This window comes from Chrysoperla carnea, chromosome 5 (assembly GCF_905475395.1).
Source record: "Chrysoperla carnea chromosome 5, inChrCarn1.1, whole genome shotgun sequence".
In the NCBI taxonomy this organism is placed as follows: Eukaryota; Metazoa; Arthropoda; class Insecta; order Neuroptera; family Chrysopidae; genus Chrysoperla; species Chrysoperla carnea.
The window spans coordinates 49,785,052-49,811,948 of record NC_058341.1 but is presented as its reverse complement, the minus strand read 5'-3'; the positions used below and the strand labels follow the sequence as shown (position 1 = coordinate 49,811,948).

At 29.6% G+C, this 26,897-nt stretch overlaps 3 protein-coding genes across 7 annotated transcripts; all 3 read right to left on the bottom strand.

Annotated features, from left to right (window-relative positions):
• Nucleotides 1-1,350: 1,350 nt before the first annotated feature.
• On the bottom strand, nucleotides 1,351-4,704 carry LOC123299703 (dynein light chain 1, cytoplasmic). Of its 2 annotated transcripts, none has more exons than XM_044882008.1 (3): nucleotides 4,583-4,704; nucleotides 3,918-4,035; nucleotides 1,351-1,671 (listed from the first exon to the last, which is right to left on the bottom strand). In XM_044882008.1, exons 2-3 carry the CDS (start codon nucleotides 4,023-4,025, stop codon nucleotides 1,510-1,512), a joined length of 270 nt encoding a protein of 89 aa, XP_044737943.1. In that variant the 5' UTR covers nucleotides 4,026-4,035; nucleotides 4,583-4,704; the 3' UTR covers nucleotides 1,351-1,509. The 2 variants fall into 2 exon arrangements, with proteins under 2 accessions (XP_044737943.1, XP_044737942.1); XM_044882007.1 differs by having other exon boundaries at nucleotides 4,490-4,645.
• Nucleotides 4,705-7,834: 3,130 nt separating this feature from the next.
• On the bottom strand, nucleotides 7,835-12,920 carry LOC123299667 (TRAF-type zinc finger domain-containing protein 1-like). 2 transcript variants are annotated; one of them, XM_044881957.1, is made up of 8 exons: nucleotides 12,654-12,920; nucleotides 11,170-11,303; nucleotides 10,866-11,111; nucleotides 10,216-10,473; nucleotides 9,508-9,895; nucleotides 8,904-9,032; nucleotides 8,758-8,836; nucleotides 7,835-8,309 (listed from the first exon to the last, which is right to left on the bottom strand). In XM_044881957.1, the coding sequence occupies exons 1-8, from the start codon at nucleotides 12,683-12,685 to the stop codon at nucleotides 8,112-8,114; spliced, it is 1,464 nt and encodes a 487-aa protein (XP_044737892.1). In that variant the 5' UTR covers nucleotides 12,686-12,920; the 3' UTR covers nucleotides 7,835-8,111. The 2 variants fall into 2 exon arrangements, with proteins under 2 accessions (XP_044737892.1, XP_044737893.1); XM_044881958.1 differs by lacking the exon at nucleotides 8,758-8,836 and having other exon boundaries at nucleotides 8,115-8,309.
• Nucleotides 12,921-16,635: 3,715 nt separating this feature from the next.
• On the bottom strand, nucleotides 16,636-24,902 carry LOC123299896 (dihydrolipoyllysine-residue acetyltransferase component of pyruvate dehydrogenase complex, mitochondrial). Of its 3 annotated transcripts, XM_044882301.1 has the most exons (7): nucleotides 24,627-24,902; nucleotides 23,891-24,345; nucleotides 20,994-21,368; nucleotides 18,970-19,044; nucleotides 18,561-18,897; nucleotides 17,068-17,364; nucleotides 16,636-17,007 (listed from the first exon to the last, which is right to left on the bottom strand). In XM_044882301.1, the coding sequence occupies exons 1-7, from the start codon at nucleotides 24,749-24,751 to the stop codon at nucleotides 16,878-16,880; spliced, it is 1,794 nt and encodes a 597-aa protein (XP_044738236.1). In that variant the 5' UTR covers nucleotides 24,752-24,902; the 3' UTR covers nucleotides 16,636-16,877. The 3 variants fall into 3 exon arrangements, with proteins under 3 accessions (XP_044738236.1, XP_044738235.1, XP_044738237.1); XM_044882300.1 differs by having other exon boundaries at nucleotides 18,561-19,044; nucleotides 24,627-24,901; XM_044882302.1 differs by lacking the exon at nucleotides 20,994-21,368 and having other exon boundaries at nucleotides 18,561-19,044; nucleotides 24,627-24,899.
• Nucleotides 24,903-26,897: the final 1,995 nt, after the last annotated feature.

Below are 26,897 nucleotides of genomic sequence, written 5' to 3'. Positions count from 1 at the left end.
AAGGATAATATTCCATTATTGATTTTCTTCGTGTACATGTGTTCATTTTTCTTTAGAATGAATATTTGGTTACGTTTTTCTCTGTTTGCGTCTTTATTTTTGTTAAGGATTTGTTGATAAAACAACGAATCAACCTTTTTGGATGAGAATAAAAAATACACAACTTTCAAGAGCTTCTTTATCCTGCACTAAAGATGAAAATTCAAAGTGGGATGCACAACTTATTTATTTTTCTAATAAATTTTCTTGATCTCGTTGAAAGGATATTCTGGAATTTTTATATGTATCTAGATTTCATATAGTCATCTCTGGAAAAGGAGTCTTAAATTTAATAATAGTGCTATTGCTCTCTTATAAACTAAGATTGCATTTGCGCAGTCTTGCTATACCTGCCACGTGTAAAACCACCTTTTTATTTGTCAAAAGATTTTAATAAAATTCAAAATTTCAATAAACAATTTATATTTTAAAAAATTTTGTCAATTTACCTATACTTTTACAAACTTTGAATTCAAATACTGAATACCAACAAAAATATTTTCAAAAAAAAAAATTCTAAATTCGGAACAAAAAAATAAATTATAAATTTTTTCCTGGCTAAATTTGAAGGCAAACAGTACTAAATTCGTATTTACTTAGTTATCAAAATATTACAAATTTGATTGCACTTTTAATATTTAATGCAATTTTTTTTAGTTATTAACTAATTAATGACCCCATTCTTCGGTAAATCAATTTGTTAAATCGAATTAAAAAATAAAAAAAATTAAAATGCTCTCTTGCTTCTCAGTTAGTACAAATTACAATTGTTTTTTTTTCTTTAAGTACTTAGAAATAGAAAGTATGGACAATTTTTCAAACATTTAACATCAGTGGCGTGTCTAGAACATATTTTTTACGGATCCAAACATAATACACAAATTACGCCCCCTAATGTTTTTTTTTTCATTTTCAAAATTAAACATTTTTTTTAAAATAAATATTTTTATTGAAAAAAAATAAAATAAAAATAATTCAAAATACAAAATTATTTGTTTGTGAGCGCGTTAGAAAAAAAAAAAAACAAAAAACGAAAAATTTTCAAGTCAATAAAGTTGGGTAAGTATTTACAAAATTTTTGGATCAACCACAATTTAAAATTTAGTTAGAATTGAAAATCGAAAAATTTTGCATGTACTTTGTTAACAATTAAGAGGATTATTACATACATAAAATTTTTTTAGAGACATTTAAATAACATCATTGCACGTATGTCGTGCGCTGTTTTGTGGCAAGGGTTTTTTTTAATCCAAGATGGTTTAGGTTTTACGAAAGATATATATGCTTATATAATTTTATAAAACACGCACATCTCTATAATTGAATGAAATTTTTTTTTTGAGAAATTATTACACAAGTAGAATTTGGTTCGTCAAAATAATTAAATATTTTGTAAAATTTTGATAGATAAGGAAGGGTTTTGTTGTTGTTCTTTGAAACTTCGGAATGTTGGTAATTTTTTGAACATGTCTATCCACTTTTGAAGAGTAATATGGCAACTTGTCCAAGATAAAAATATATGAAGTGACGTGTTTCATGTGTTACATATGACCCGAAGTTGCGACCTACGATGCAATGCCATGTTGGATTATATTTCTTGTCGAATTCTTTTTTAATATATGCAGCTATGTCCTGGAAGTAAAATACACAATTTTAATTAATTGAAAAATTATATTTATGTGAACGTAAATAAAGGATGCCCAAAATTATTCAAGATGCATGTGTTAAGTGTTCACAATGAAACAAATAATATTTCGAATAGGCTGCATATACGCATCCCTATGCTGTTAATATTTTATGAATCAATAAAAATGTACAAATTTAGATTAAAAAACTGTTTTCAAATTAATTATATATTGCGTTAATTTAAAGACATCTATAGTTGTATATTGTTGGCATGGAAATGGATGTATTGAATTAACTAACGATTAGAAACACCTTATAATTTGTTAAAATAAAACGTATTCAATTTACATTTGTTTCCATAACAATGAAGTGACTGGAAACGTACCGAAGATTTATTTTTAGCCCCCGAACCAAAAAAAGAGGAGTGTTTTAAAAGTTTGACCGTTATGTGTGGTGTTATCTGTGGCATCGCAGCTCCTAAACGAATCAAACGATTTTATTTTTGTTTGTTTTAAAGGTAATTTGATACAGAGAATTTAGCTATTAGGAGAGAGGTACAAGAAAAAATCGCATTTGATCAGATTTTTTTAAATTTGGTTAATATCACTTGTCTATTTATAAGCACATTCACTAACGCGTCACCCAGATTTCTGCCCTGCCATAGCAAAAATACATAATGATTTCCAATTTTCTAGTACAACTTACCAAACTTTTGGTATCTTTACGTGTAACATTTCTAAAAATCATTTATCGATAAAATCGCAAATCATAAAAAGTTTGTTAAGAATTTAAAACATAAAAGTTAATTTTTTTGGTTAATAATTTTCAATACTTGTAATTTCATATTTTTAAAAATTTTCGGTTTATGGTCACTCTGAAATGTTAACTGGCGATTTCATTGCATTCAGAACTTTTAGGATAGAAAAAAAAAATTGTTGACTATTTTTTAAAGATATATCACTTTTAAAATGTTATTTCAGAATAAGACCCCCTGCCTGGATTAAATCTCCCATTACTTTTTTATCCGATATCCAATTCAAGGGTAAAATTACTGTTAAATGAATTCAACAAATGCCTTAGGTTTTCTTTAAATATCTAATACGAAAAAAAAAAGGTGGGATACAGTAACGTAACTCTCTAGTGCGTGGGTGTGAGTTAAACAATCTAAAGTGTCCCTGACACGACTCAGTGAATATGTGAATAGACCTTTATAATTGACTATTATGCATTATTTCATATTAATGAATAATTTTTATTATATTAATCCCACATTTTAAATTAAATAACACAAAAATAATTTGTTGTTTTTAAAAATGATGAGCTACATGTAAAAAAAAAAAAACTATTTTAAAATTGGATGAGGTTATTTGGACACTATCATGTGTTTAGCGTGAGCCTCACGCCAAGATAATTTGGAATAGACGATTAGCGTGAATAGAATATTATATAAGTTTTTTGATTATTTCCCAGATTTCTGAAGATCAGTAAATAAAAGCAATCACAGGGTTAACCAAACACAAAAAAAAACGTAGATGCGTGCTAAGTCGACCCCATTAAAGGCATGGCCAACCCGTGGATCACTGAATGTACTCAGTCACAGGAAAAAACTAGTAATTTTTCACCAGCTTCGACAACGGATTGGTAATCTACGTACAACATGCTTTAATTTTGTTTGTTTACCTGACGTTCTATGAGATTTTTAAGAAAACTCGCCAAAGTAATAAGTTTTTTTTATGGACAATTTTTATCAAATTTTAAAAGTTGTGTGTTTTTGCCTTGAGAGAAGAAATTAAAGACCTATGAACGAACTTCAATCACATTTAGGCAAATGATCAAGGAAAATTTTAAGATCGTATGTGCCAACGTAGCCTTGGAGTTGTAATCCATATGAATTAAAACCTACGTTTTCTATCAAAATTACTTAATGCGATAATTTTGGGACACCCTTCACAAAAATATTGTAATAAGAGTGCATTTTTATGAATTCTTCGATAAAAGCGGTCATTTTTTTGTTTATTATCTAAAATATATTTTAAATATTCAAGACAAATTCATCGATATAGTGAATTGGAACTACACCCCCTGAAGCATTGTATCACGTCAACAAGCGTAGATGTTGTTTATATGCATTTTATAGGTATGAAATTTACCACTTTTTGCCACGCCGCAAAAGAAGTTAAATAATTTCAATTGGAGTTTAGAAAAATTTGAATAGACGCTTAAAGAATTTAAATAAATGTAATAAATATTACCTTCTCAATATTATATTTTTCAAGCGCTTGTGTAGCACAATCAACAGCATCTTGCTGCATCTCTTCGCTCATATCAGCATTTTTAATAACAGCTTTACGATCGGTCATCTTGTATGACCTAAAAAATTCGAAATTATTAATTAAAAAGGTTCAATTGTAATATATATACAATAATTAAATTTAACAACGATGAATATTAAATGAAGAAAAATTGCACCTTTTGGTAGAATGTGTCAGAGAAAAAAAAAGTGTGCGAATTTTGGGGGGGTAACGTAAAAATGCAAAAATTCAAAGAAGTCACACACACCTATGCCCGTTATGTTTGATATTAACAAGGGCATTACAAATAAGCTCCATGTTTGATTAAAAAAATTATTGTAAATAACATAATCAATTTGTTTTATCAATATGATATGAATATTAATAAACAATTCAATCATCTTTGCATGGAACATCTTTTTCGAATTGATTGACATTCAAGCTAGCGAACCGAACCGGTGATTACAAATTGCTTGCAATATTAAAAAAAAAATAACCTTAGTTTAAAAAATTGTTAATTTGAGAGAACTTACTTGAATTTGACAGAATTAACTAGAGCAAATATATATGTCCGTAAACGCGTTTTTATTTTAGTATATCAAACAAATTATTATTTAAAAACTTACGTCTGTTATTCAATTTTTTATAATGTCTGCTTTTTTGCTGGACGAAAGATAGCCTTCAATTTAATGTAACAAACTGGATACTCTGATTGGCTGATTTCCAGAGGTTTCTATCAGAGGTTTCTATCAATATATTTATTCCTGTATACAAAAGATAGGAATATATATTACTTTCTTTCTTTAATTATAATTCAAAAATATTTTTATTTAAAATATTTTAATTATTTATCAATTGTTTTTACTAAAAATATTTAGGAATTTATTGAAATTCTATTTCGAACTCAATACGAATAATTTTCATGTCATGAAAATTTATAAATTTTTAGAAAATTGTATCCATGGTAAAAATGGTTTCAGTTATATTTTTTTTACTGTATATATTCAATTATATTTAGTATCGTTTTTGTTGAAGGACCCGCTGTCTCTATTTTTATCAAATCGATCGATGAAAATTCTGCTGCATATTTCTCGAATCGAGCTCAAAATACTAGTACAAAATTACATGTATAATTTTTAACATGTTTCAGAATATTATAATTATATAAAAGGAAAAGTAATTAAAATCAATTCTTTTTAATTGGAAATAATTTTGATTAATTCATCGTTTTTTATCAAATTTATGAATTTTCCTATTTATTTTTCATTATAAAATTATATCATACTAAAATGTGAATATACCTTTATTTCTGCATTTAGAAAAATTGTTTATTGCGTTTCCAGGCAACGTCCAGGGCAATTCCTCGGTTCAAAGTTTATACCTGTGTAACATGATCATTATTAATTCTGCATTTTTTATGCGGCCAAGGATCTAAAAATTTATACAGTGTGCTTTTCAATTTATTTTAAAAAAAAATTATTTGAAGAAAATCTTCGAATAAACTATTTTTAATAAATTCGGCGATACTTAAGCGTGGATCCAAATAGGAGCAATCGAGGTCTAATTATCTCTAAAAGTAAGAACATCATTATTTTAAATAATTACCAAATAAATTCATTCAAAAAGATGTACGCAGTGCCTGATTTAACTTCCCCAACTTTTGGTGCCCTATGTTTTTATTGAAAAGGGCACTGTAGTTTTTCATTTGAATAAAAAAGGAAACAATTTAAGTAGATTAAGTGGATGAAATATTTTTTGACTTGACTTTTTAATAGCCACATTTCAATATCGTCAAAATTAACGATTGAATATTAAAAATATATCAAAACATGCTCCTAAACGGATGAACCGATTTTGATTTTTTGTATAAAATGTTATTTAATGGAGAGTGTTCTAAGCTATATTTTAAGAGCGAGTTTTGTGTTCCGTACCCGATACAACTAAAAAGAGGTGATGATCTTCAAAAACAGTTCAGTTTGGAGAGAGCTAATAAGAGTAAAAAACCGCATTTGTCGGGAGTTTTTAAATTTTGTTTTCAATTGATTAAATGAAAAATGGTGGAACTATATGGAATATACTAAGAATGAATTACTTAAGGTGCGATTTCATGGTGACGCTTGACGTTAGCTTATAGCGTCAAATTTGAATATTTGATCACATGGTATAATTTCGATCAGTGTCACCTAGCGTCATGTGTTACCATGAAATCGCACCTTTATAAAACCTTTTCCAATCAATCTTATTAATACTTAATAATAATAATCTGTGATGTGTACAGGGAGCAAAAACTAGAAAACCATTTTAAGACGGTTCTATACACATTTTTCAACAGCGATGATACCTTTAATATACCGATTTGAAATTTGGATATTTTATAAGTACTCATATTCTACCTGCCCTGATTACTTTTATTTTTCGAAAATTCTGTTAATTTTTCCCAATTTTCACTGTTCACATTCAGATATAGTGAAATATGAAATAGAACCTAAGTCTGAACAATGAAAATTGTGAAAATTAACATAATTTTCGAAAAATAAAAGTAACTAGGACAGGTAAAATATGAGTGCCTATAATAACATATCCAAATTTCAAATCGATAGAGTAAAGGGTATAATCGCAGTGCTTGAAATTCAATTGTAACTTTAAGCATTCTTATCTGGAAAACTGCTTTTCTTTATAAATATTTTTTTCCGCCAATTAATATTTAAGAGGAGTCTTCAAAAAATTATAAAGTTTCACGCCAATCGAATAATGATTTCTCGCTGTTGAAAAATGTGTATAGAACTGTCTTAAAATCAATAAGTTTCTGCAATAATTTTAATATTTTGACTTAAGAGTGTAAGCCTGGAAAATTTTTGGACGATACGTTAAGTCAAATTTAACCAACCGTTGGGATGTTATGCGGTATAAAGAATACCACATACTTTAACCAAGCCCACAGCTTCTTTGCGGTTAGACACTAAAAAAATTAACCCATAAAAATTAACGCTACGTCGAGTCTGCCTGCAAAGTTTCAGCTCGATTGAATCACAGGGAAAGGGTTAAAAATCGATCCAAGGTTTTTTGGCAGACACTCAGACATTACGAGTTAAAAGAAAGTGACTAAAATATACTCAATCTTGAGGATATGAAACAAAATAGCCTAATTAAAGTCACTATATAGTTAGTTCATTTTATAATGAGTTTCTAACTTTTGAATCAACCTTTTTATAATAACGTTATTATAAAAAGGTTGATTCAAAAGTTAGGAACCATCCATAAATAGATAATTTGGATTTGCAATTATATTATATTCTGGAATTTAAAAAATAAAAATTCGTATTTTTTTATTAAATTAAAAGTTTTTTTATTTGAAAATATTTGCATTAAATATAAACAATAGGAATTTTAGTAACAATATTTTATCAATTTTTTTTAAATAGTAAAAATTACATGTAATGTCTGTTCCTATATACAAGCCGTCAAGCTGCTCATCATGGTTTGCCTGTCATTTCTATGGATCTACCATTATAATAACAAAGACAAAACCATGGGCAGCATGATGCCTTGTATTTAGGAACAGACTTTTACAGTCCAACAGCTGTAATTTACTTTTCTAATTTAAGCTTCAAACTAGCATCCTTTCGCAAGAACGAATCACTTGTAAAAATGACTGATTGATTTCCTAATTCAAGTAAATTGGAAATTAATCAGGATAAAATTGAAATTCGGTTTCCTATTTAACCTTACACATTTTGAATCGTAAGAAGTATGCAATTTAAAATTATTTTTTCCGTTTCATTGCTTATTCCCCGTCAATCAGATTTAAAATTTAGAACGATTTTGAATACAATATGAATTGAAAACTGAATTTTTGATTCATTTGAACGAACTTTATTTATTAAGAAAATTTCCGCATTTAAAATTTGAATAAATTTTATTTCGAAAACAATATAGAAAAAAAACTAATTGTAATACAAATTATTTTTCTGAATCCGAATTAACACGACAGTAACAACCCGATTATGTCAAATCCACTCGATTATTTATCTCGATCTTGACTTAAATTTACACCGTCTGTTAAGGAAGACTTAGTTTACGCTTATTGTATAGTAGGCTTTAGACCTGATAGCTCTTGGACTAAATAGTGTTTAAATTTAGAAATAAAAGAAAAATTTAAAAGCCAAGACAAGTTTGTTGATGTTGCAATAAGCGTGATTCAGGGAACAATTTATTACAGAATTCGCATGGTAGTTGAGTAACATCATGATTTTCCGGTTCTCTAATTGGTGTAATATTTTGTAATTCTCTTAAATTAAAATCACCACCATCGTACTTGCGTGGTGAGATGCTAAATCTTTGAGGACAATTTTTCTGAAAATAAAATCAAAATTAAAATTATGTTAAAGGAACCAGATTATCAATGTACGTTATAGGGTAAGCAATTCGTTTTAAGTATTGGTTGATAATCCACAGCTCAAATCCAATATGAATTGACACAACCAAAACCAACAGTCTTAAATCACAAGTAATTAAGTTTTTACTGGGATAGTTTATTAAAAAAGGGCAGTAGCACAGACAGTTTATATAGTTATTAGCGTGAAATTAAAGACTCGGTGAAATTAACAAACCTTAAAAAATCCGTGCGGAGGCGGGTGGGCTTAGATTAAAGAAACGAATATACAAAATATGTAACGGATCGTGACGTGGACGGAAAAAATTCTATAATGATGAGTTTTTTGTATATATGTTAAATCATCAACTTTACAGACAGACGTTACGACTTTTTAACGTTTCTTTGCATATAAAAATAATAGTTTACCTGATGATTCATTAACAATGAGGGCACAAATAGTTTTTCGCACATTTCACAAGGTAGTAAGATTTCCTCATTCACTTTCCTGAAATTTTGAATAAACTTTGTGTGATATGCTAATTAGGTAAATTAAATTGAATATTTTAACTTACGGAGCAGACGGAGTAAGATGGCCTGGAGGAGTATTAGTGGATGATGTTGTGACCATATTTGGAGGTAGTGGAGCTTTTCGTTTTACTCTATGTGGTAAGACAGCTCTTCGTATAGCTCCATGATCGTTTCTTTAAAAGAAAATGAAAATTAATGAATAAAATAAAAATAATCTTAAAGATACACCCACACACACACAATTTACTGTAACGGCTTCTTTGTTTAAATATCCTTGGCCTTTCTACCACTTTCAATCTCCTTATCGCCCCATTAATCTACGTACCCCGCATTAGCACAACTGTCAACCCCTCCTGAAAGCCTATGCCATTGTGTTCTAGACAGCAACCAACATGGCTTTGGATTAGCTACGGACCTAACACATACGTTTGCCCTTAGATAAGATGCAAATCCTTAATTAAAAAAGAATTGTTTAATTTAAAAAACAACTTCATTAGATAGGACACGGTAACCAATTAGAAACCATTTTGATTGCATGTTATGCTGCGACGGTAAGCAAATGCGGCATCAAATTTGTTTCCGCAACCCAACGTCTTTGTTTGCCGCGATCACTTGTCGTTAAAACCAATTTTGTTTAAAAATACATACCGATTAGAAACTTTAGTTGGCGATGGCGACGAATCTGTAGTAAAGCTGTTATCACTATCATTTAAATTTTTTGTAAAAAATGGTTCAATGCCAGAACTTCTTTTATTTCTACCATATTGTGGAAAACTTGGATTAAATAGATTTGTTATTGCATCAATGTCACGTGTTACTTCTTTAGGTACAATATCATCGAAATTATCAAAATCTACTGAATCTTTTTTACGAGGAGAAACAGGTTTTGATTGTGCCCAAAATGGTATGGGCTCCGGATCTATTCTTTGGGTAGTCGATCTTGGTTGTCTTGTCAATGGAGTAAACATAGGTTCTGTGTCTCTTCTATATGATGGGGTTGATCGGGTTTGACTTGATAATGGAAGAGGTCCTGGCTCTAAAACAAAAAATTTAGATGCGACTAGACTAGAGAGTGAATTTTTGGAAAAAAAATTGGCTGCTCTTTCGAAAACTTTAATTACTGAGCTGTATCGTCTGTAATAGTAGTGCGGTATTAATGGTTAATAAGAATAAGAAAGACAGATCGAGATCGGGGTACCTCCTATTTAATCTCACCGAAAAAGTAGGCAGGGTGCAGATATTGACTGTTAGCTCAGTTTTTCCTTTACTGTAGGTCAGACATATAGAGTAGATATAAATAGTGTAGTAGTTAAAGATTTTCGTCCTCTGATTATAGAAGAAAGAGTATTTTCTTACCATCATTCAATTTCAGAAATGTGTGATTCGATTCTAAATGTAAATTTCGATATTTTAACATAACGAACTCTCCACATTCAGGACATTCTCGAGTTCGAGTACCACAATAATTTTTATGTGTTTCCAAAAATGACCTTCGAATATCTTTATCACAATATTCACATTTAACTACTTGTTGATCACAGGTTAATAAATGATTTTCAAAATTATCTTTCGCAATTAGATTTTTACAATCTGGACATTGTTCTTGTTCTGGAGCTGAAAAATATGGAAGACATTTTAACGAAAAATTATTATCTATCGAACTACGCTCCGAAAAATTTTGAGCAGAGATCCACTTTGGTTTTTCAAGAGAGAGTTTGGTTTATCAAGCGATTTTGGGGTTTATCATGCATTTAATTTATAATAAATAAAAGAAATTATTAAATTCTGATATCTATTACAACCTACATGAATCGAAAAGGAAAATAACACATTATATTCAAGAAAATTATTATTTAGAATAGTTCAAATAGTATGCTTGGTCAATAAAACTAGCGAGTTAAATAGGCAAATTTTATTGACCGGGCAATTGTTTCTATCAGTGTGGTCTTTCCAACATATGGATAGAAGGCATTAAAATTCAAGTTACGTTACTTTAGTATATTTACCATCGTTAATTTTTATAAAAGTATGATTGGATTCTAAGTGTAATTTTTTATCTTTGAACATAATTAATTGCTTACATCCATCACATCTTTCAGTACGAGTCCCACAGTATGCCAAGTGTTCATCCATGTCCAATTTACGCAGCTCTAGCTCACAATATTCACAGCTAACCATACGTTCATCACACATTTTTATGTGATCTTCCAAATCTTTTTCCATAAATTCTTTTTGGCAATATTTGCATTTTTCTATGGAAATAAAATTTATTAAAAAAAATTTCAATTTTTAAAAGTTTAAAATTTTTACCTAGCTTTGTATGTTTGGCCATATGTTCCTCTAGCTTATCTGCTTGAAGTACTTCATTGCATATTTTGCAGGTAATACTTCTAACACATCTTACCATATGAATTACCATATTCGAAGCCGGGACTTCACGTTTACTAAAATTTATAAAAGAAAATGTAATTTCATACTAAAAACGATACATGAAAGAAGCAACGGATTGCAAAACGAGACATTAAAGTTGCTTATATATATTAATGTGAAAGCTTCGACATTCCTTAAATTCTTCTATTAAGAAATTAATCTAATATCTGTAAGGCTAATGAGAGAATAAGCTTCATCCATCCTCGAACATTGCCTGGAATTCTGACTGAGCATTGCAGTTCAGTTCCATATATTCCGTATTCAATTTTATTGAGATATCCTTTTATACATTATCAAATTGAAAAAAAGAGTCTTTAATATTGTTGACTTGTATGTCTTGCATGTGAGATGTGACACATGTTGCATATAAGAAAATAAAAAAGCAGCCCGACAAAAATTTGCTATTGAATTTGAAAATTTTAATAAATCTATCGAATTATGCGATGAAATAAATCTATATACAAAAAATTCAAAAAGAGATTTAGAACCGTGACATAATTGCAGCTGAGAGTATAGTTCTTTATAACAATAAAGAACTAAAGAGTGTTATAAGTTTAACCGCTATGTGTGTGTGTCAGTCTGTGACATCGTAGCACTTAAGCGGATGAACCGATTTTGATTTTTTTGGTTTTTGTTTGAAATGGAATTTAATAGAAAGTGTTCTTAGCTTAGAATTTAGGATTCCATACTCGAAAAACTAAAAATTGACGAATATTGTAAATTTCACTTGTAATTTGAAATATTTTAAAGATTGCCTCACAAATATGTTAAATTTAGGAAAATTTTGATAGGAAAATATAAGAACATAATTAGTAACTTTTGTAAACAAAACGACCCTCATTAATTTTTAGAAGTTAATGACCTTCAATTTATTCTATGATAATGAGCGTTAATAAATGACTTGTTTTTTACAATAATTTGATAACGTTCCAGAAATAAATTGAATTATCAATTTTGAAAGTTTACACTTAAGTCATTTCGAACAAGATTAAAAATGGAAAAATTTTTGTTTGTTTGTACAAGTAGGAACACCCATCTTTCCCCATAAAAATTTAAAAAAAAAATGTTATCTTTCGAAATTATATAACATTTACCTAAAAACCTAAACCAATAATTATTGTTTAATTTTAATACAAAGAGACCAAATATTTTATTAGAAATTAATCATTTTTTATTTTTAAACACATGATACAGAAAAGTTTACGATGATGAAGTTCGTATATGAATACTATAAATAAACTTGACGACACGTAAGATTCATTCTTTGAAGTTTTTTATATTAAACATAAAAGAAAATTCATAAAATTTTGGTTTATAACAAATTAAAAAATTAAATTAATAATTTTAAATAATAAAAAACAAACCAATTATTACAAATTACTGTCTCTTCTTCCATTATGTGTAACTTGTTGCACTTCAAAAAAAAATTTACTATCCGAGTTTAAAAATTAAATCGTGAATGATTGAAAAATCGGTGAATAATGATTATTGATTAATTAAAATACATTCATATGTATTGTAATTGGTATTCCCCGTTTTAACTCGGAGTAGACAGCACGATCAAGTTTATAACTTTGTAATCACATCTATTGCGAATACATTGAACACGCGTTTAATACACGAACAATTGCGATTGTGTGGGCTTCAAATTTATGTGCATGCAACAAAATTATAGCAAAAGTAACTAAAAACATTTTAACGCGTCTTTGTTTTCATCATTTTAATTTTAATAAAAATCAAATTGGCTATACTTAAGGCTCAGCTACACTATATACTTACTATAGTCTAAAAAAATATCACCTTATGATTTCCTTGTACGCAAAAACACTAATAACAAAATATTAAATTGATTGCATCTCTGTAAAAAATTTGGGTTTGAAAAAAAATTATAATATTGATTGAAATAAAAGTTTGCTAATAATTATATTTATGAAAAATTATTTATTTTGTGATTTGACCCTTCTGCAAACTATATAGATATTACAACATATATTATATACCGACAGACGTCTCGTCTAAAGTAGTCAAAATGAATTCAGATTTGCTAATATATTTATATCCGCCGAAATTTGGAAACCGAAATTTTCACGACACAATGTAGCAAATATGTCGCAGCCAATTAGCCGTTCAGTTAAAAGCCTTTTTTGCTAAATGGCGCTGTTCAACTGTGGCCTAACAACTCCATTTTTTGGAATCCCTGGTCATCAAAAGGAAACTAACGTGCCCCAGTATCTTTCAAAGAAATTGAACTAACTGAAATTTCGTCGCCATAGTTTATATCTGAGTAATGCAATTCTTGTCGTGACAGTGTTGCCAGAATAGTTTTTCTAAAACCCGTCAATGAGCGGCGAATCACGAATGGTAATAAATAGATGAGAATTTCAAATATCTGAAATCTGGAGCATGCAACTATCTTAAAGATAGTTTCATGCTCCCATGCTTCCCGATAGTGCTTTGAATACTTAGCTTATTTGCCCATGGCGCGTGTCTACTACAACTGTTGTATATTTTTTAACGATAAATTATTATTAAAATTTGATCACTTTGGTCATGACGAGTGAGTATCAACAATTCACAACACGAAAGTGTATGACACACAAGTATGATATTTACGCATGCGCATCTTAGCGCGCCAATCATAAAATATTTCTGATAGCGATAATCAACTGTCATAACTATAAATTAAGTAAATTGATCACTTTTCATAATATAATTTTTTAATACACGAGAAGACTTTATTACAAAATAAAATTCATATTTCTGAAAATTAAAAATAGCCCAAATGGCTATTAGCCGTCGACAGAAAATTTTAACCGCCAACCGACAATTGAAATAGCCCAATAACACTAGTCGTGACGTGAAAACCAATTTTTAATAGTACCATACTTAGTTCCAATTTTTTTCACTATCCGCACTCTTACATTGAACTTTATTTTTGCGTCAACCCAATCAAATAATTAGAAACACCAACATTGTTGCTTGCCGATGCCATATTAACAGTGTGTGGATTTCAGCGCGAGTTGGCAGAAAGTGGAACTAAATTTAAATAATTTGGCTAGGCAAGTATAGTTAAACGTTACCGATCCAAGTCATTTACTAGAATATCGTTTAGGCCGTTAGTTGAACGACGCCGCTTAAAGACTAGACTGTTCATTGAACGGCTAATAAAAGTTGGCTGCGACATATACCAACACTTCATTTACTTTGTACAATGAAGTAAAACTGATGATAATATTGATAATTCCATAAAAATTTTTACTAATGAGATAATTTAAATCAATTATCTAAAAGTGCACTCTATGTACTTATAATTTTGGTAAATGCACATAAATAAGTGAAATTCGGAAAATTCACTCTAATGTCAATCTACTCAAATGTCAATTCAATTTTCGTTATGCTTATTATTTTTATTTGTAAACATAAATTCTATTCAACATTAAAGTAATTAACTCCCTTGCAGAGTGCTGAATCGTAAAGCTAGAAATCATGGATTCGATCTCCTACAAGAGGTGTGTGCTAGTTGCTTCACACCAAGGAACATTGTCAGAAATGTTAAATAATTTTGCTGAATTTAGATGTAAAACAATATAGACCGTGGGACGGAAAAGGTTTTTTTGGAAAATGATTAATACATACTTGAAACTTCCTGAATGGTTTCCTTTTGGCGAGTCTACCAAGCTTCACACTACGACTTTTTTCGAAAGCGCTGCGTTCTCAAATGAGCGCGATAAGCAAAGAATTTGACGGACACTATGGCCATTTGGTAAAAATGAACTATGTATGTATTGAAAGGCAAAAATACTATAGTTTGAAGTCGTGAACAAGCTCATCGGTGCAGTATTTTTGTTGGACAAAATATTTTATTGTTTAATAATTATTAATGTTATCAAGTGTCCGACAAATTCTCTGCTACGTTTTCTCAAACCGATAACTTAAATAAGATTTTATCGTGCTCATTTGAGAACGCAGTGCTTTCGAAAAAAGTCGTAGAGAGAAGTTTGATAGACTCACTAAAAAGAAGCCACTCGGCTGAAATAAATCGCGAACTGAAATTTTAACAATGCAACCTAATCCACACCTAATAAATTCGTGAACCAGCAAAATCTAGTACAGTAGGAAAATGGAGCATTCGATAACGTCCAATTAAGACAAGGTTGCAATTCTATGGACCAATATGATTTTTTATGGGACCCTGCTCAAAATGTTCGTATGAGTATGTAGAACATAGTCATATTGATTAAAATAGTTCCCCCAAGCTAATTCTACTGTAAAATCATGAAAATTAAAAAAACACTCATTGGATCTTATATTTTGGGCTATTCTAAGGATATTATTATCGTGACATTTATTCCAAAAACGCAGTTTTTGAGATACGATTGATATTATCGAAATTAACGATTAATGCGAGGATTAATAAGGACCAAATATTTGATTTGAAATTCTCATATTTTGACTTGAAATTTGTACTTTGGATTATTTTAAGAAACGTTTTCGAGATATAAGCGTAAAGCGAATTTTTTTCCTAAACGATTATATCTAAAGCACGGTGAGACGAGAAGAAGTTTAGAAACAAAAATTATTTGAAGTCGTCCAAAACTTGAAATACAATAACTTTCAAATCAAATATTTGATAGAAACCATATAATAATCCTGAATTTCCACGATATCAAATTTTCATTAAAATTAGGTTTTTTTTCAATCATTTGTACCTTAAAAACGGTGAGTTTTAAGAAAAAATCACAAGACAAAAATGCTTATAATAGCCCAAAATATAAGTCAATACGACTTTGTTGTACGCACTCATTTTTATCTTTATCCGACTTAATTTCTTAGATTATTGCTCAAAGTAAATAAATACTCGTATGCTTAAGTAATTATGCACTATTTTGTCGAACAATATTTCAATCCATAGTAGAGGGGAAAAGGTGACAGAAGTATAAAATATGCTTGAAAACAAATTATAATCTTTTATTTTACATACATAATTCGAACATAACGTTTTCAATTCTTTCTTTCTGTACAAAATCATAATTTTTTGGTTAAAGTTTCGTTTTTGGCAAGTCGAAATTAACATAAAGAAAAATTGGGTAAAATAAAAAGAAAAAAAAACAAATTTGTAAATAGTATACCAATATAAATATATATTATATAATTTTCTATATTATATATATAATTTTTTCTAAAAATTGTTTAATAATTTATGCATTAATAATTATTATTATCAATTATTTATTATCTGTTTTTCAAACACGTACTTTTCAAGTACGATCTCTTTCCTTTAATTAAATATACAAAGTAAAATATTGTAATTGGATTTTGTTTTTTTTAATTAAACAAGACTGTACAAATGTTTTACAAAATAAAAGAAGGAGGAAGTCACTTAACAAGAGTAAAAAAAAAAAGACAACAATGTAAGCCTAAGATTTAACACGAGCATATATTATGGTGACGACTGACGGTGTTCGAGTATGTAAAAGATGAGTAAGATGTTTTTCTTAATAGAACAAGTTCACATTGTTGATGTTTTTTAAAAACATTTTGGGGCGACACAACGGCAGTGAATTTCTCGATCAATCCGAAAAATATTTTTACAGACAAATTGCTGCTGGATCTGATAGATTTTGTTTTAATACTTTCAACCATGCTGCACCTAGGGCACCGTCGATTACCCTATGATCACAGCTTAATGTTGCAATTATGTGCGGTGCTTCTTTAAATCTGAAAAAGATAATATTATATTAAATAAGGTCTAATTTATATAAGTTAAAAAAAACTTACCCTCCATCCTTGTCAGCAATAACTCTATTTACAACTCCACCAACAGCTAAAATTGCTGATTGAGGGGGATTGATGATTGCACTAAAGAATGTTAAATCAAACATTCCTAAATTCGATACACAAATGGTGCCACCCACAAAATCTTGTGGTTGTAATTTATTTTCTCTCGCTTTCGTTGCCAAATCTTTCATGTTTTTCGATATTTCTATTACGCCTTTACGATCAGCATCTTTAATAATTGGAGTTATTAAACCTTTATCAGTGGATACAGCGACACTTACATCTACGTTTCTGTATCTGAAAAAGAAAAAAAAATTATTTTTCTCAAAACGCATTATTCATCAAATTTTATGAGAATTAGTCTCTAAAGGTAAATAGAGGTAAAAAAAAGTCGAATGATTTGTTTCTTAAAAATAATTTCTCCATTCACTAAAATTAATCAATTCGAATTTTTTTAATCAAATTTTTCTCAAATGTTGTGTGTCATTCAAATCAAGAACGAAAGTAATCAATTTTTGATACGTACATTTCTTTGAAAAATTTTAAAAGTTACAAAATTTCAGACATGTACATTAACGGCTATTTACTGATAGCAAAAAATACTTTCTTCCCCCAATTTAAAAAAGAGGTAGCTCTTTTCATATTGTTAAACTGAATGTTAACATCAAAGTTTTCGAAAATGAAATAAAAGGCTTAAAATACATTTTCTCGTTAGGTGAATATTTTATGAGATATAATCATAAAAATCTTAAATAATAATCGGAGTGGTTTCACGAGAGTCAATTTTTAAAATTATCTGATGATTCCCGATTTTCTAGTATAATTGACCATACATTTCCCTGATTTTTAGATATTTCTAAGATTAAAGTCACACTCAGGTTTAACGTTATTTGAAGATAAACATTTTCGGAAAAAGAAATTTGATTTTTGCTCATTAATTTGATATCGCTAAAAAAATTTGTTTTTTTGGTAACTTATACCCTACAAATAATTAAAATAACAGAGACAACAAATATTTTGAATTTCGTGGTAGTTTTTAACGATAAAAATTACATGAACAAAAACAACACAATTTTTGATCAATATCAAATTTTAATGAGCAAAAATCAAATTTATTTTTCCTCATGCTTGACTATATGTAAAAGCTTAAAGCTTTTTAAAACTTGTTCCTTAAAGTTTGTTTTTTTTTTTTTTTAAATTATAGAATGTGTAACAAATATGGTGGAAGCGATGGGAAAATTAGGTCAAGTTTACCATAAATATGTATTATACGATTTACATATGCAAGCTATGGCATTAAGCTCAATCGGAAACCGGGAATTGGGTCAAATTTTGATTGCAAAATTGCAGGGCATATACATACATACTGTGAAGCTAAATAAATGCTTTTTAAAATTAAATGAGATTGTGGAGTTATGAAAGATTTTTAAATTGCAACAAATGGATGAAATTATCATGTTTCTTACAATTTGGATACTTTATTAAATACTTACTGTCGAATAACGTTTCCCATCCAAGCGGAATTTACTTCTGGTACTCGTTGTGTAGTTGCCGCGACTGCTTTAATTATAAAATCATTTACACTGAGTTTAATCTTTTGCTTTTCCAATTGTTTGTTCATTTCCACCCTAAATGCCATAAGTTTCTCAACATTGATTTCCGAACTTAAATAATAATGTGGTATTGATTGTTTGGATTCAACTAAACGTTTGGCAATTGTTGCTCGCATACTTGTCACTGGTATATCAATGTATGAAGCACCGGGTACAGGTGCTGGTGGTGGTGGAGCCTTAACAGATGGTGGTGCTCCTGCTTTTGCTGCTTCTTTTGCTACTTGAACAGATTCACCCTTTTCAGGTACATCACTCGATTTAAATGAGCCGTAAATTCCTGAACCTTTACCTTGTAATCGTATTTTTCTAACTTCCGCTAATCGTTTTGCCATAGGACTTGCATATACTCGCCCACCAGTGTCACCTACAAGTCGATAAAAAATAATTAAAAATACAATGTACTCTAGTCAAATTTCAATTGGTCGCTCAGAATATTCAAAACAAAATCATTACAATCATTTCAGTATGAATATTAAGAATTTCCTTTTTGTCAAGAAAGTGTAATTTTTATCAAAATTTGATTTATAATCAAACATTGCTTATGCAGTCAAATCTTATTTTTCTTAGAGCGTGCTTCTTGTCAATGACATTGTTATTTGTATCAAATCTCTCATTAACCTTAAATTAGCTTATTTTCTTATTTTTCTTAGAGCGTGCTTCTTGTCAATGACATTGTTATTTGTATTAAACCTGTCATTAACCTTAAATTAGCTTATTTTAACCGCTAGATAGAGTATATGTTACATTCAAAAGCCGGTATTTTTTCTGCATAATAATTATTGGCTTATCGTCACGAACACAATTTGGAATTCCTAACCAACAATTTCAGCCTATTCCAACTTTTACGTGTACCGGGAGAAATAACGATTTGAACTATTTCGTATAACGATTTGCATGAAACTTTGTGTACTATCTTCGTCTGACTCGAAAATATACACAAATTGTAAAGGGAATTACAAAAAATTCAACTCGCTAATTAAGGGTAAAAAAATCAACAAGGAAAAAAAAAATTTCGAACGATTTTTTTCTAAAAAAAAAAAACCTAAGGAACTCAAATTTAATGGCTAAACAGATACTAGTAAAAGAAAGGTCTTATACTTCGTTAATATTTAATTCGCATTTCTTGCATAAAGAATATTGGCGCCACTAAAGTTATATCTACATAAAAATTCAGGGTAGGTAATACATTACATTTGTGCATTTTTATAACTATTTACGTTAACGTAAACAGTAACGGAATGATTGCGATAATTTCGTAATAAAAATATGTCATTTGGTAAAATATAATGAATATAATTGTGCTTAATTAAAGAGTGCAAAGGTTAAGAATCTATTAATAGAATTGTGCTCGTGGCTTTATTTTTAAAATTACTTAAAAATGCATGTGTGCTTATTGTGTATGATAATATCTATTTCTACAAGAAAATATGTTTCATTGCTACAAAAATACATTTAATTTGCATACAAAATTTGGCAATGAATCTTTTTATGTTTGCATATTTTTATTTGCTCACACGGCTCAGTTGTTAAATAACTATTGGCGTTCCAAAATTTAACTGTACGCCAATTTATTTTCAAAATACATATTTGGAGAAATTGTTTAATAGGCTATTTTTTCTACATCGTCGAATTTAACTTAAACAAGTAAAATTTACAAAATTTCAAAACTTAATGAATCCCCGACAAATTTTTCGGGTATGGAACCCTACATACGCATTTGAAACATATCTAAGAACAGTCGTCATTAAATTATCATTCAAACGAAACAAAAATATCAAAATCGGTCAAGCTTAGTAGCACCCCTTTTTTGGTCCGGGAATTAAAAAGGTGTTAATTAAAGACTTTAAATTAGCTCAATTTTTTACTTATTGAGGTATTTCAAGACACGTTGAAATATGAAATGGTGTTTTCTCTGATAGAATCAATTATTAAATTATAAGTTTAAATTTTAGAGGTTTCATATTTGAATTAAAGATTCAGGCCTTACGAAAAAGGGATATTAAAGCTTAATTTATGGAGAGTTTTCCGTTTCCTAGAAGTTTAGTTGTCCAGATTGTACTATCCAGATTTATAATTAAAAGCTAGCCAACGCAATCACAATAGCTTATTTTATAATACATCCCAATACATTAATATTTGTGCAGAACTGTAGGTTAAATATTCTTGGATTGTCTTTGTAAATAAAACTCAATTTTTGTACGGGATTCTAAATCCTTAAAATATTTGAAAACTAATCAAAGCCAGGATAAATGATATTAATTTTTCTATTTGCAAAATTTGCTAAACTAATCACCACACAAAATTTGACTTCACCTGTATGACTTGATACCGATAATGAAGGAGACGGTGCTGAAGCGGCCGGAGTTGGAGCAGCCGGTTGCGCTGAAGGTGACGGTGCTGGACTATCAGTATAATCTTTAAAAGCTGCAATATCTGCTTGATCGGATACGATAATACACACTAATTTTCCAACAGTTACATTTTTTGCACCTGCTGGTACTAGAATTTTTGCCAGATAACCTTCTTCGGGTGTTTCAAAGCCCATTGTCGCTTTATCTGTTTCAATTTCCGCTAATAAATCACCCTCATTTAATTTGTCACCTTCTTTTTTTGCCCAACTAGCAATATTTCCAGTTTCCATAGTGGGTGATAGAGCCGGTAATGCTACAGTTGTGTGTACCGGTAAGTCTAGCGGTATAAATAATATAATTTTTAACTGACTCATTTTATAGCAAACATTTTTTGGGATATATTTACCCACAATTAGGGTTAAATTGATTGAATGAAGCACACCAAAAAAATACTGTTAATAACCTGACAGTATCATATTAAATCATGCATAAAAGTTTGGCCAGGAGAGTTATTTGGATATTTTAAAATGACTGCCATTCATAATTAGTAAAAATGAAATGAACTTAAAAAAAAAGCTAAAATTATAAATAATGAAAGTTTATATATAGTCCTATTCAGCTCTATAGTCCATTCAAAAGTTATTTTTGGGGTTGTAAAAATCAGATGACGCAATTTTATTTTTGGGTTGTCAAAAGGGAGTTAGTGTAAATATAAGTATTATTATAAATTCCGATTTTTGCCCCAATTTCCTAGAAAAATTTTTGTATTATATATATGGAATGTAGAGATAAGGAAGACAATCTGTGTTAAAAAAGTGTCCTTAAAATTCATTAAATAAAGATGGCATTGGTACCATGTAATACATCATAGACATAGGAAAAGTAGGGAAGAAGTATAAAGTTGTATAATACATTTGTATAATACTATGTCACACTCTGGTACAATTACACTCCGTCTCTACTTTTCCTTTAATCATGATATACATAACATTTGCGACACTAGCCATTTTAGCCACTTTATTTAATGCTAATTGTGAACATTTTTTTATTCAAACAGCCATGTGAGATTATTTTCCTTATTTCTACATTCCATAATTATATAAATACGTATTTCGGCTACCAAGATGTGTCGACTTGTGTACAGATGCCACCAAATTAGCAATGAGTAACATACGCTATTTATAGCTAGTTCATACTGATGAAATTGATCTAGGAAATTGGGGAAAAAATCGAAAACTAGCCGAAAACATGTGCAAGAAAATAACAGCCTTGTATTGTAAAGCTTGGCAATGTTCTTTAAACAAGCTTCGATATGAGTTATTTCAGAAATCAACATCTCGAGCCACTTTTAAACTATACAACGTATCTTAATCAAACAAAACTCATTCAATAGATTTTTTTATTATCAACAATTTTCTATTGTAACTTTTTCCTGTAAAATGCTACGCTTTTTTTAAATAAATAAAAAAGTATAATCGAAAAAGTCGATTTTCATAGAATTACTGAACTATAAAGAATACAAATTTGGGAACAAATTTTCTTTTGGTCATTATAACTTTTTTTTTAGTCATTTTACAAATTTTCTAGTCAATTTTCATTACAATCTTTTTTTTTTTAATTTTATTACTATTCTCCAGTACTCGTAAGTACACATTAACATGAATGATTAGGAATAATTTTCTATGCGACGAATATTTTGCCCGATATAGCGTAAAAATCATTCGCACCCCTTTTTACAAGATGGACAACGGTTACCTACAAACATGGATTTAACTTTGCACTAACCCCCTTTTGACAGCCAAAAAATAAAATTGTGTCCTTTGACTTATACGCTAAGTCTATAAAGATTTAACATTTCAATGGCCTACTTACTAATACCAATTAAAAAATGTGTCTTATCCTTTAAATCAAGACACTAGACAAAATGTCATAAAAATTTTGAAAATTCTTATAGAAATATAGTATTATAACTTATTTAGAACGCAATATTCAGTGGTTTAATCTTGCTTATCATAATTCTACTTCACAAAAAAAAATTAAAACAAACATTTCTTTTGATGTTAAAAAAACCCAATGCACGATGAATATTTATCTGGAAATTTTTTTGTAACTCACAGATTAACAGTTTTCGTGGTAATATTTCCAAATTTTCACTTTGCGGCCTTCTGCCTTGTATTTGGGGAAAAATGATTGGCTTTTCCTAAACGGTTCATTTTCAAATATATGATATTGCACAAGGTCATTCAAGGTAAAAAAAAGGAACAAACATTGACTTTTGAATTAGGTCCAAAATAAATAAGTGGATTTTGTAGATCTATAAGAAAGAAATAAAAATTCTTAAAGGCGTGCCTCGATCACTGACAATGGGCAAATTTTATTCGTATTTTACTTTTTATAAGTTTAAAAATTAAAAAATCTGATATTCACATAAATTGTCTCTTAAATCGCAAAAGAAAAACGTTCAAAGGTAAATATATGGAAGTAAATCTGCTAAAAATCCATATACGCATAATAATAAATGTATCTTTTGCTTCATAAACATTAATGATGAAAGCGGTAATTATGGATTTTTAAGCTGAAACTATGGAAAATATATTGATTTTATGGAAAAAAAAGTTTTTTGTTTTTGAAATCCACCTTTTTATAAAAATTTCCTGCCAAAATTTTCCAGATAAAACTACGACGATATTACTTGACTAAATATGATGAAGTCAAAGTGATTATGATGATTAAAAAGAAAAAATTGTATAGCCACAATTTTGCAACAATAGTAATAAAACACACATGCAAATTTATGTAACACCATTGACAATTTTCAAGACCAAGCAATAGTATGGATAATTAAAAATTATATCTTACTTGCAGGTGGGGCACTTGGTGCGGCTGCAGGAGTTGGGGCAGCAGGCGCCGGTGCTTCAGCGGCTGGTGCAGAAGCTGCAGGCGCTGAAGCTGCTCCAGCCGGAGCTTTATAATCTTTAAATGCTGCTACATCATCTTTATTATTTGTAATAATACAAACAATTTTTCCAATTTGTACATCTTTTGAACCAGATGGATATAGAATTTTTGCTAAGTACCCTTCTTCAGGTGTTTCAAAACCCATTGTTGCCTTATCTGTTTCAATTTCAGCCAAAAGGTCTCCTTCATTCAATTTATCACCTTCTTTCTTTGCCCATGATACGATTGTTCCAGTTTCCATTGTGGGCGATAACGCTGGAAGTGCCACTGCAATATGAGGTGGATAATTTGCATAACGACGATATATTTGATCTTTCCATAACGTCGGATACCGTGGTTCTGTCAATCGTGGTGTTCTAGAATATTTTAAACTTTTCTCAATATCCAACTTTCGGTTACTTTTTTAAATGACCTTGCGAATAAACTTCAAAGTTTTCAGTAAAAAATATCAGTGAAAACAGAAAAAATACATAAACAAGTAGCTAATAAAACATTTACAAAATTAAGAAGGTAGAATTTATAAAAGAAACACGAAAATATTTAATAAAATTGGCAATAAGAGGTTATGTTATATCATTGAATGAATTTAATCAGAGGAAAAGGACAAAAAATACAAGTTACGATTTAAATAATTTACCTGTGTTGATGCCCTCGTCTTCTAACACATTCCGAGCTCAATCCTCGAACAATTTGATTTTTAATTAATTTTTTAACACTACCTCTAACAATTTGGTTTCTAGTTAAAATTAACGTTCGCAACATTTTTTTTAATTGATCAATTCGTTAAAAATTTTTTATAAATGAACTCGGAAAATATAAGAAGACCCTTGTAGATCACATTCAACCGACCTATCACTAGGTCATTTGAGGAGACAGCCACCAACACACCACACTCTATGAAACTGACTGTGACGTATATCGTTTAGTTTTAAGCATAGCCAACTGATATGTATCTTAAGTGCTCTCCTCTAGACTCTAGAGCATATTATTAGGTGGCGCTAATTGTTGAAAAATTGTAATTTTCATATTTAATTATTTACAAGTAAAAAATCGGGCCAATAAGTAGCTCAAAATGGCAAATAATAGCAAAAAAAATGGAGCATGAGTTTTTTTTTATGTCAATACATAGTATAAAACGCAGTCGCCACCCGCTGTCTGTGTAACTATCACGTCCCTATGTATGCTTACATCTTTAAAACTTCGCAACGGATTTTAATACGGTTTTTCTACATGTGCTTCATGAACTGCTTCATGATGAGCTTCAAAAACTTAAAAAGTTCTACATCGATTAAGCATTACATATTATTCAAATATCGATATTAATATATTACTCAAATATCGACAAGTAACACAACCAGCTTCAAGGATTGTTTTTGAAAGTGAGGATGAATAATCGAATATTTTAAAATATACCCAAGTGGGGTATTAAATAAAAGAGCATTGCTTGTACATTACAAAACTGTAACCCCTGGAGATGTTGCACAGCAAAGCGGGTAGTTCACCGCTAATGTTTAATACATTGAACATCGATATTGATCATTGGACAGTAAAACTCTGAACTTAAAAAAGGTTCGAATGGAGGTTTACTTTTGCAGTTCTTATTATGCCATTTACTTATGTTATTTAAAATTCCACGGTTAACTAGGTATTTTTATTAAATCTATATACTTACGTTCTTAATTAAGTTTCATTTTTAATTAGTTTAGGCAATTCATATTATAAATATGTAATGTATATTGCATAAAACGAACGAATGAAAATTTCATTTTACAAGAGTATGTTATAATATAAGTGTTGGCATCTTGTTATACCATGTATATATGAAATATACATAGTATATTAAGTTTAGTCCCAAGTTTGTAACGCTAAAAATAATGCTGCTAGGAAAAAAATTTTGTCATAGGTGTTCATAAAATCACCTAATTAGTCCATTTCCAGTTGTCCGTCCGTCCGCCCGTCTGTGGACACGATAACTCAAAAACGAAAAAAGATATCGAGCTGAAATTTTTACAGCGTACTCAGGACGTAAAAAGTGAGGTCAAGTTCGTAAATGAACATCATAGGTCAATTGGGTCTTGGGTCCGTAGGACCATCATCTTGTAAACCGTTAGAGATAGAACAAAAGTTTAAAAGTAAACAAGTGAAAACAAACAATTGACTGAGTTATTTGTTGAAATACCATGTATAGACAGTGTTGATGAAGCAATCGTTTGTTTTTTGACGTCACGTTAATAAAAAAAGATATTCACTTTTAAATAGCTACACACACACTGATATTTCCATATTAATGCATACTATAAAATTTGCACCTAATAAGCGCCCTCATGGGTAAACAGTGAAGTTTACAAAAAAATTTTTTGAACAAAAGTTGTTTATTTTTTTATAAAGAACATTTTTTGCATTTAAACTTTTGTTCTATCTCTAACGGTTTACAAGACCCAATTGACCCATATTGCTCATTTACGAACTTGACCTCAGTTTTTAGGTCCTGAGTACGCTATAAAAATTTCATCTTGATATCTCTTTTGGTTTTTGAGTTATCGTGTCCACAGACGGACGGACGGACGGACGGTCGGACGGACGGACGGACGGACGGACAACCGGAAATGGACTAATTAGGTGATTCTATGAACACCTATACCAAAATTTTTTTCGTAGCTTGAATATTTTTAGGCGTTACAAACTTTGGACTAAACTTAATATACTATGTATATTTCATATATACATGGTATAAAAATGTTCTTTATCAAAAATCAAACTTTTGTTTGAAACATTTTTTCGTATATGTGATAAAGAAATCAACACTGACTATGCATGGTATTTCAACAGTTAACTCAGTCAATTGTTTGTTTTCACTTGTTTACTTTTTGGTTTATTTGCCACTGAACCAGTGGTTTATTTAAAAAAA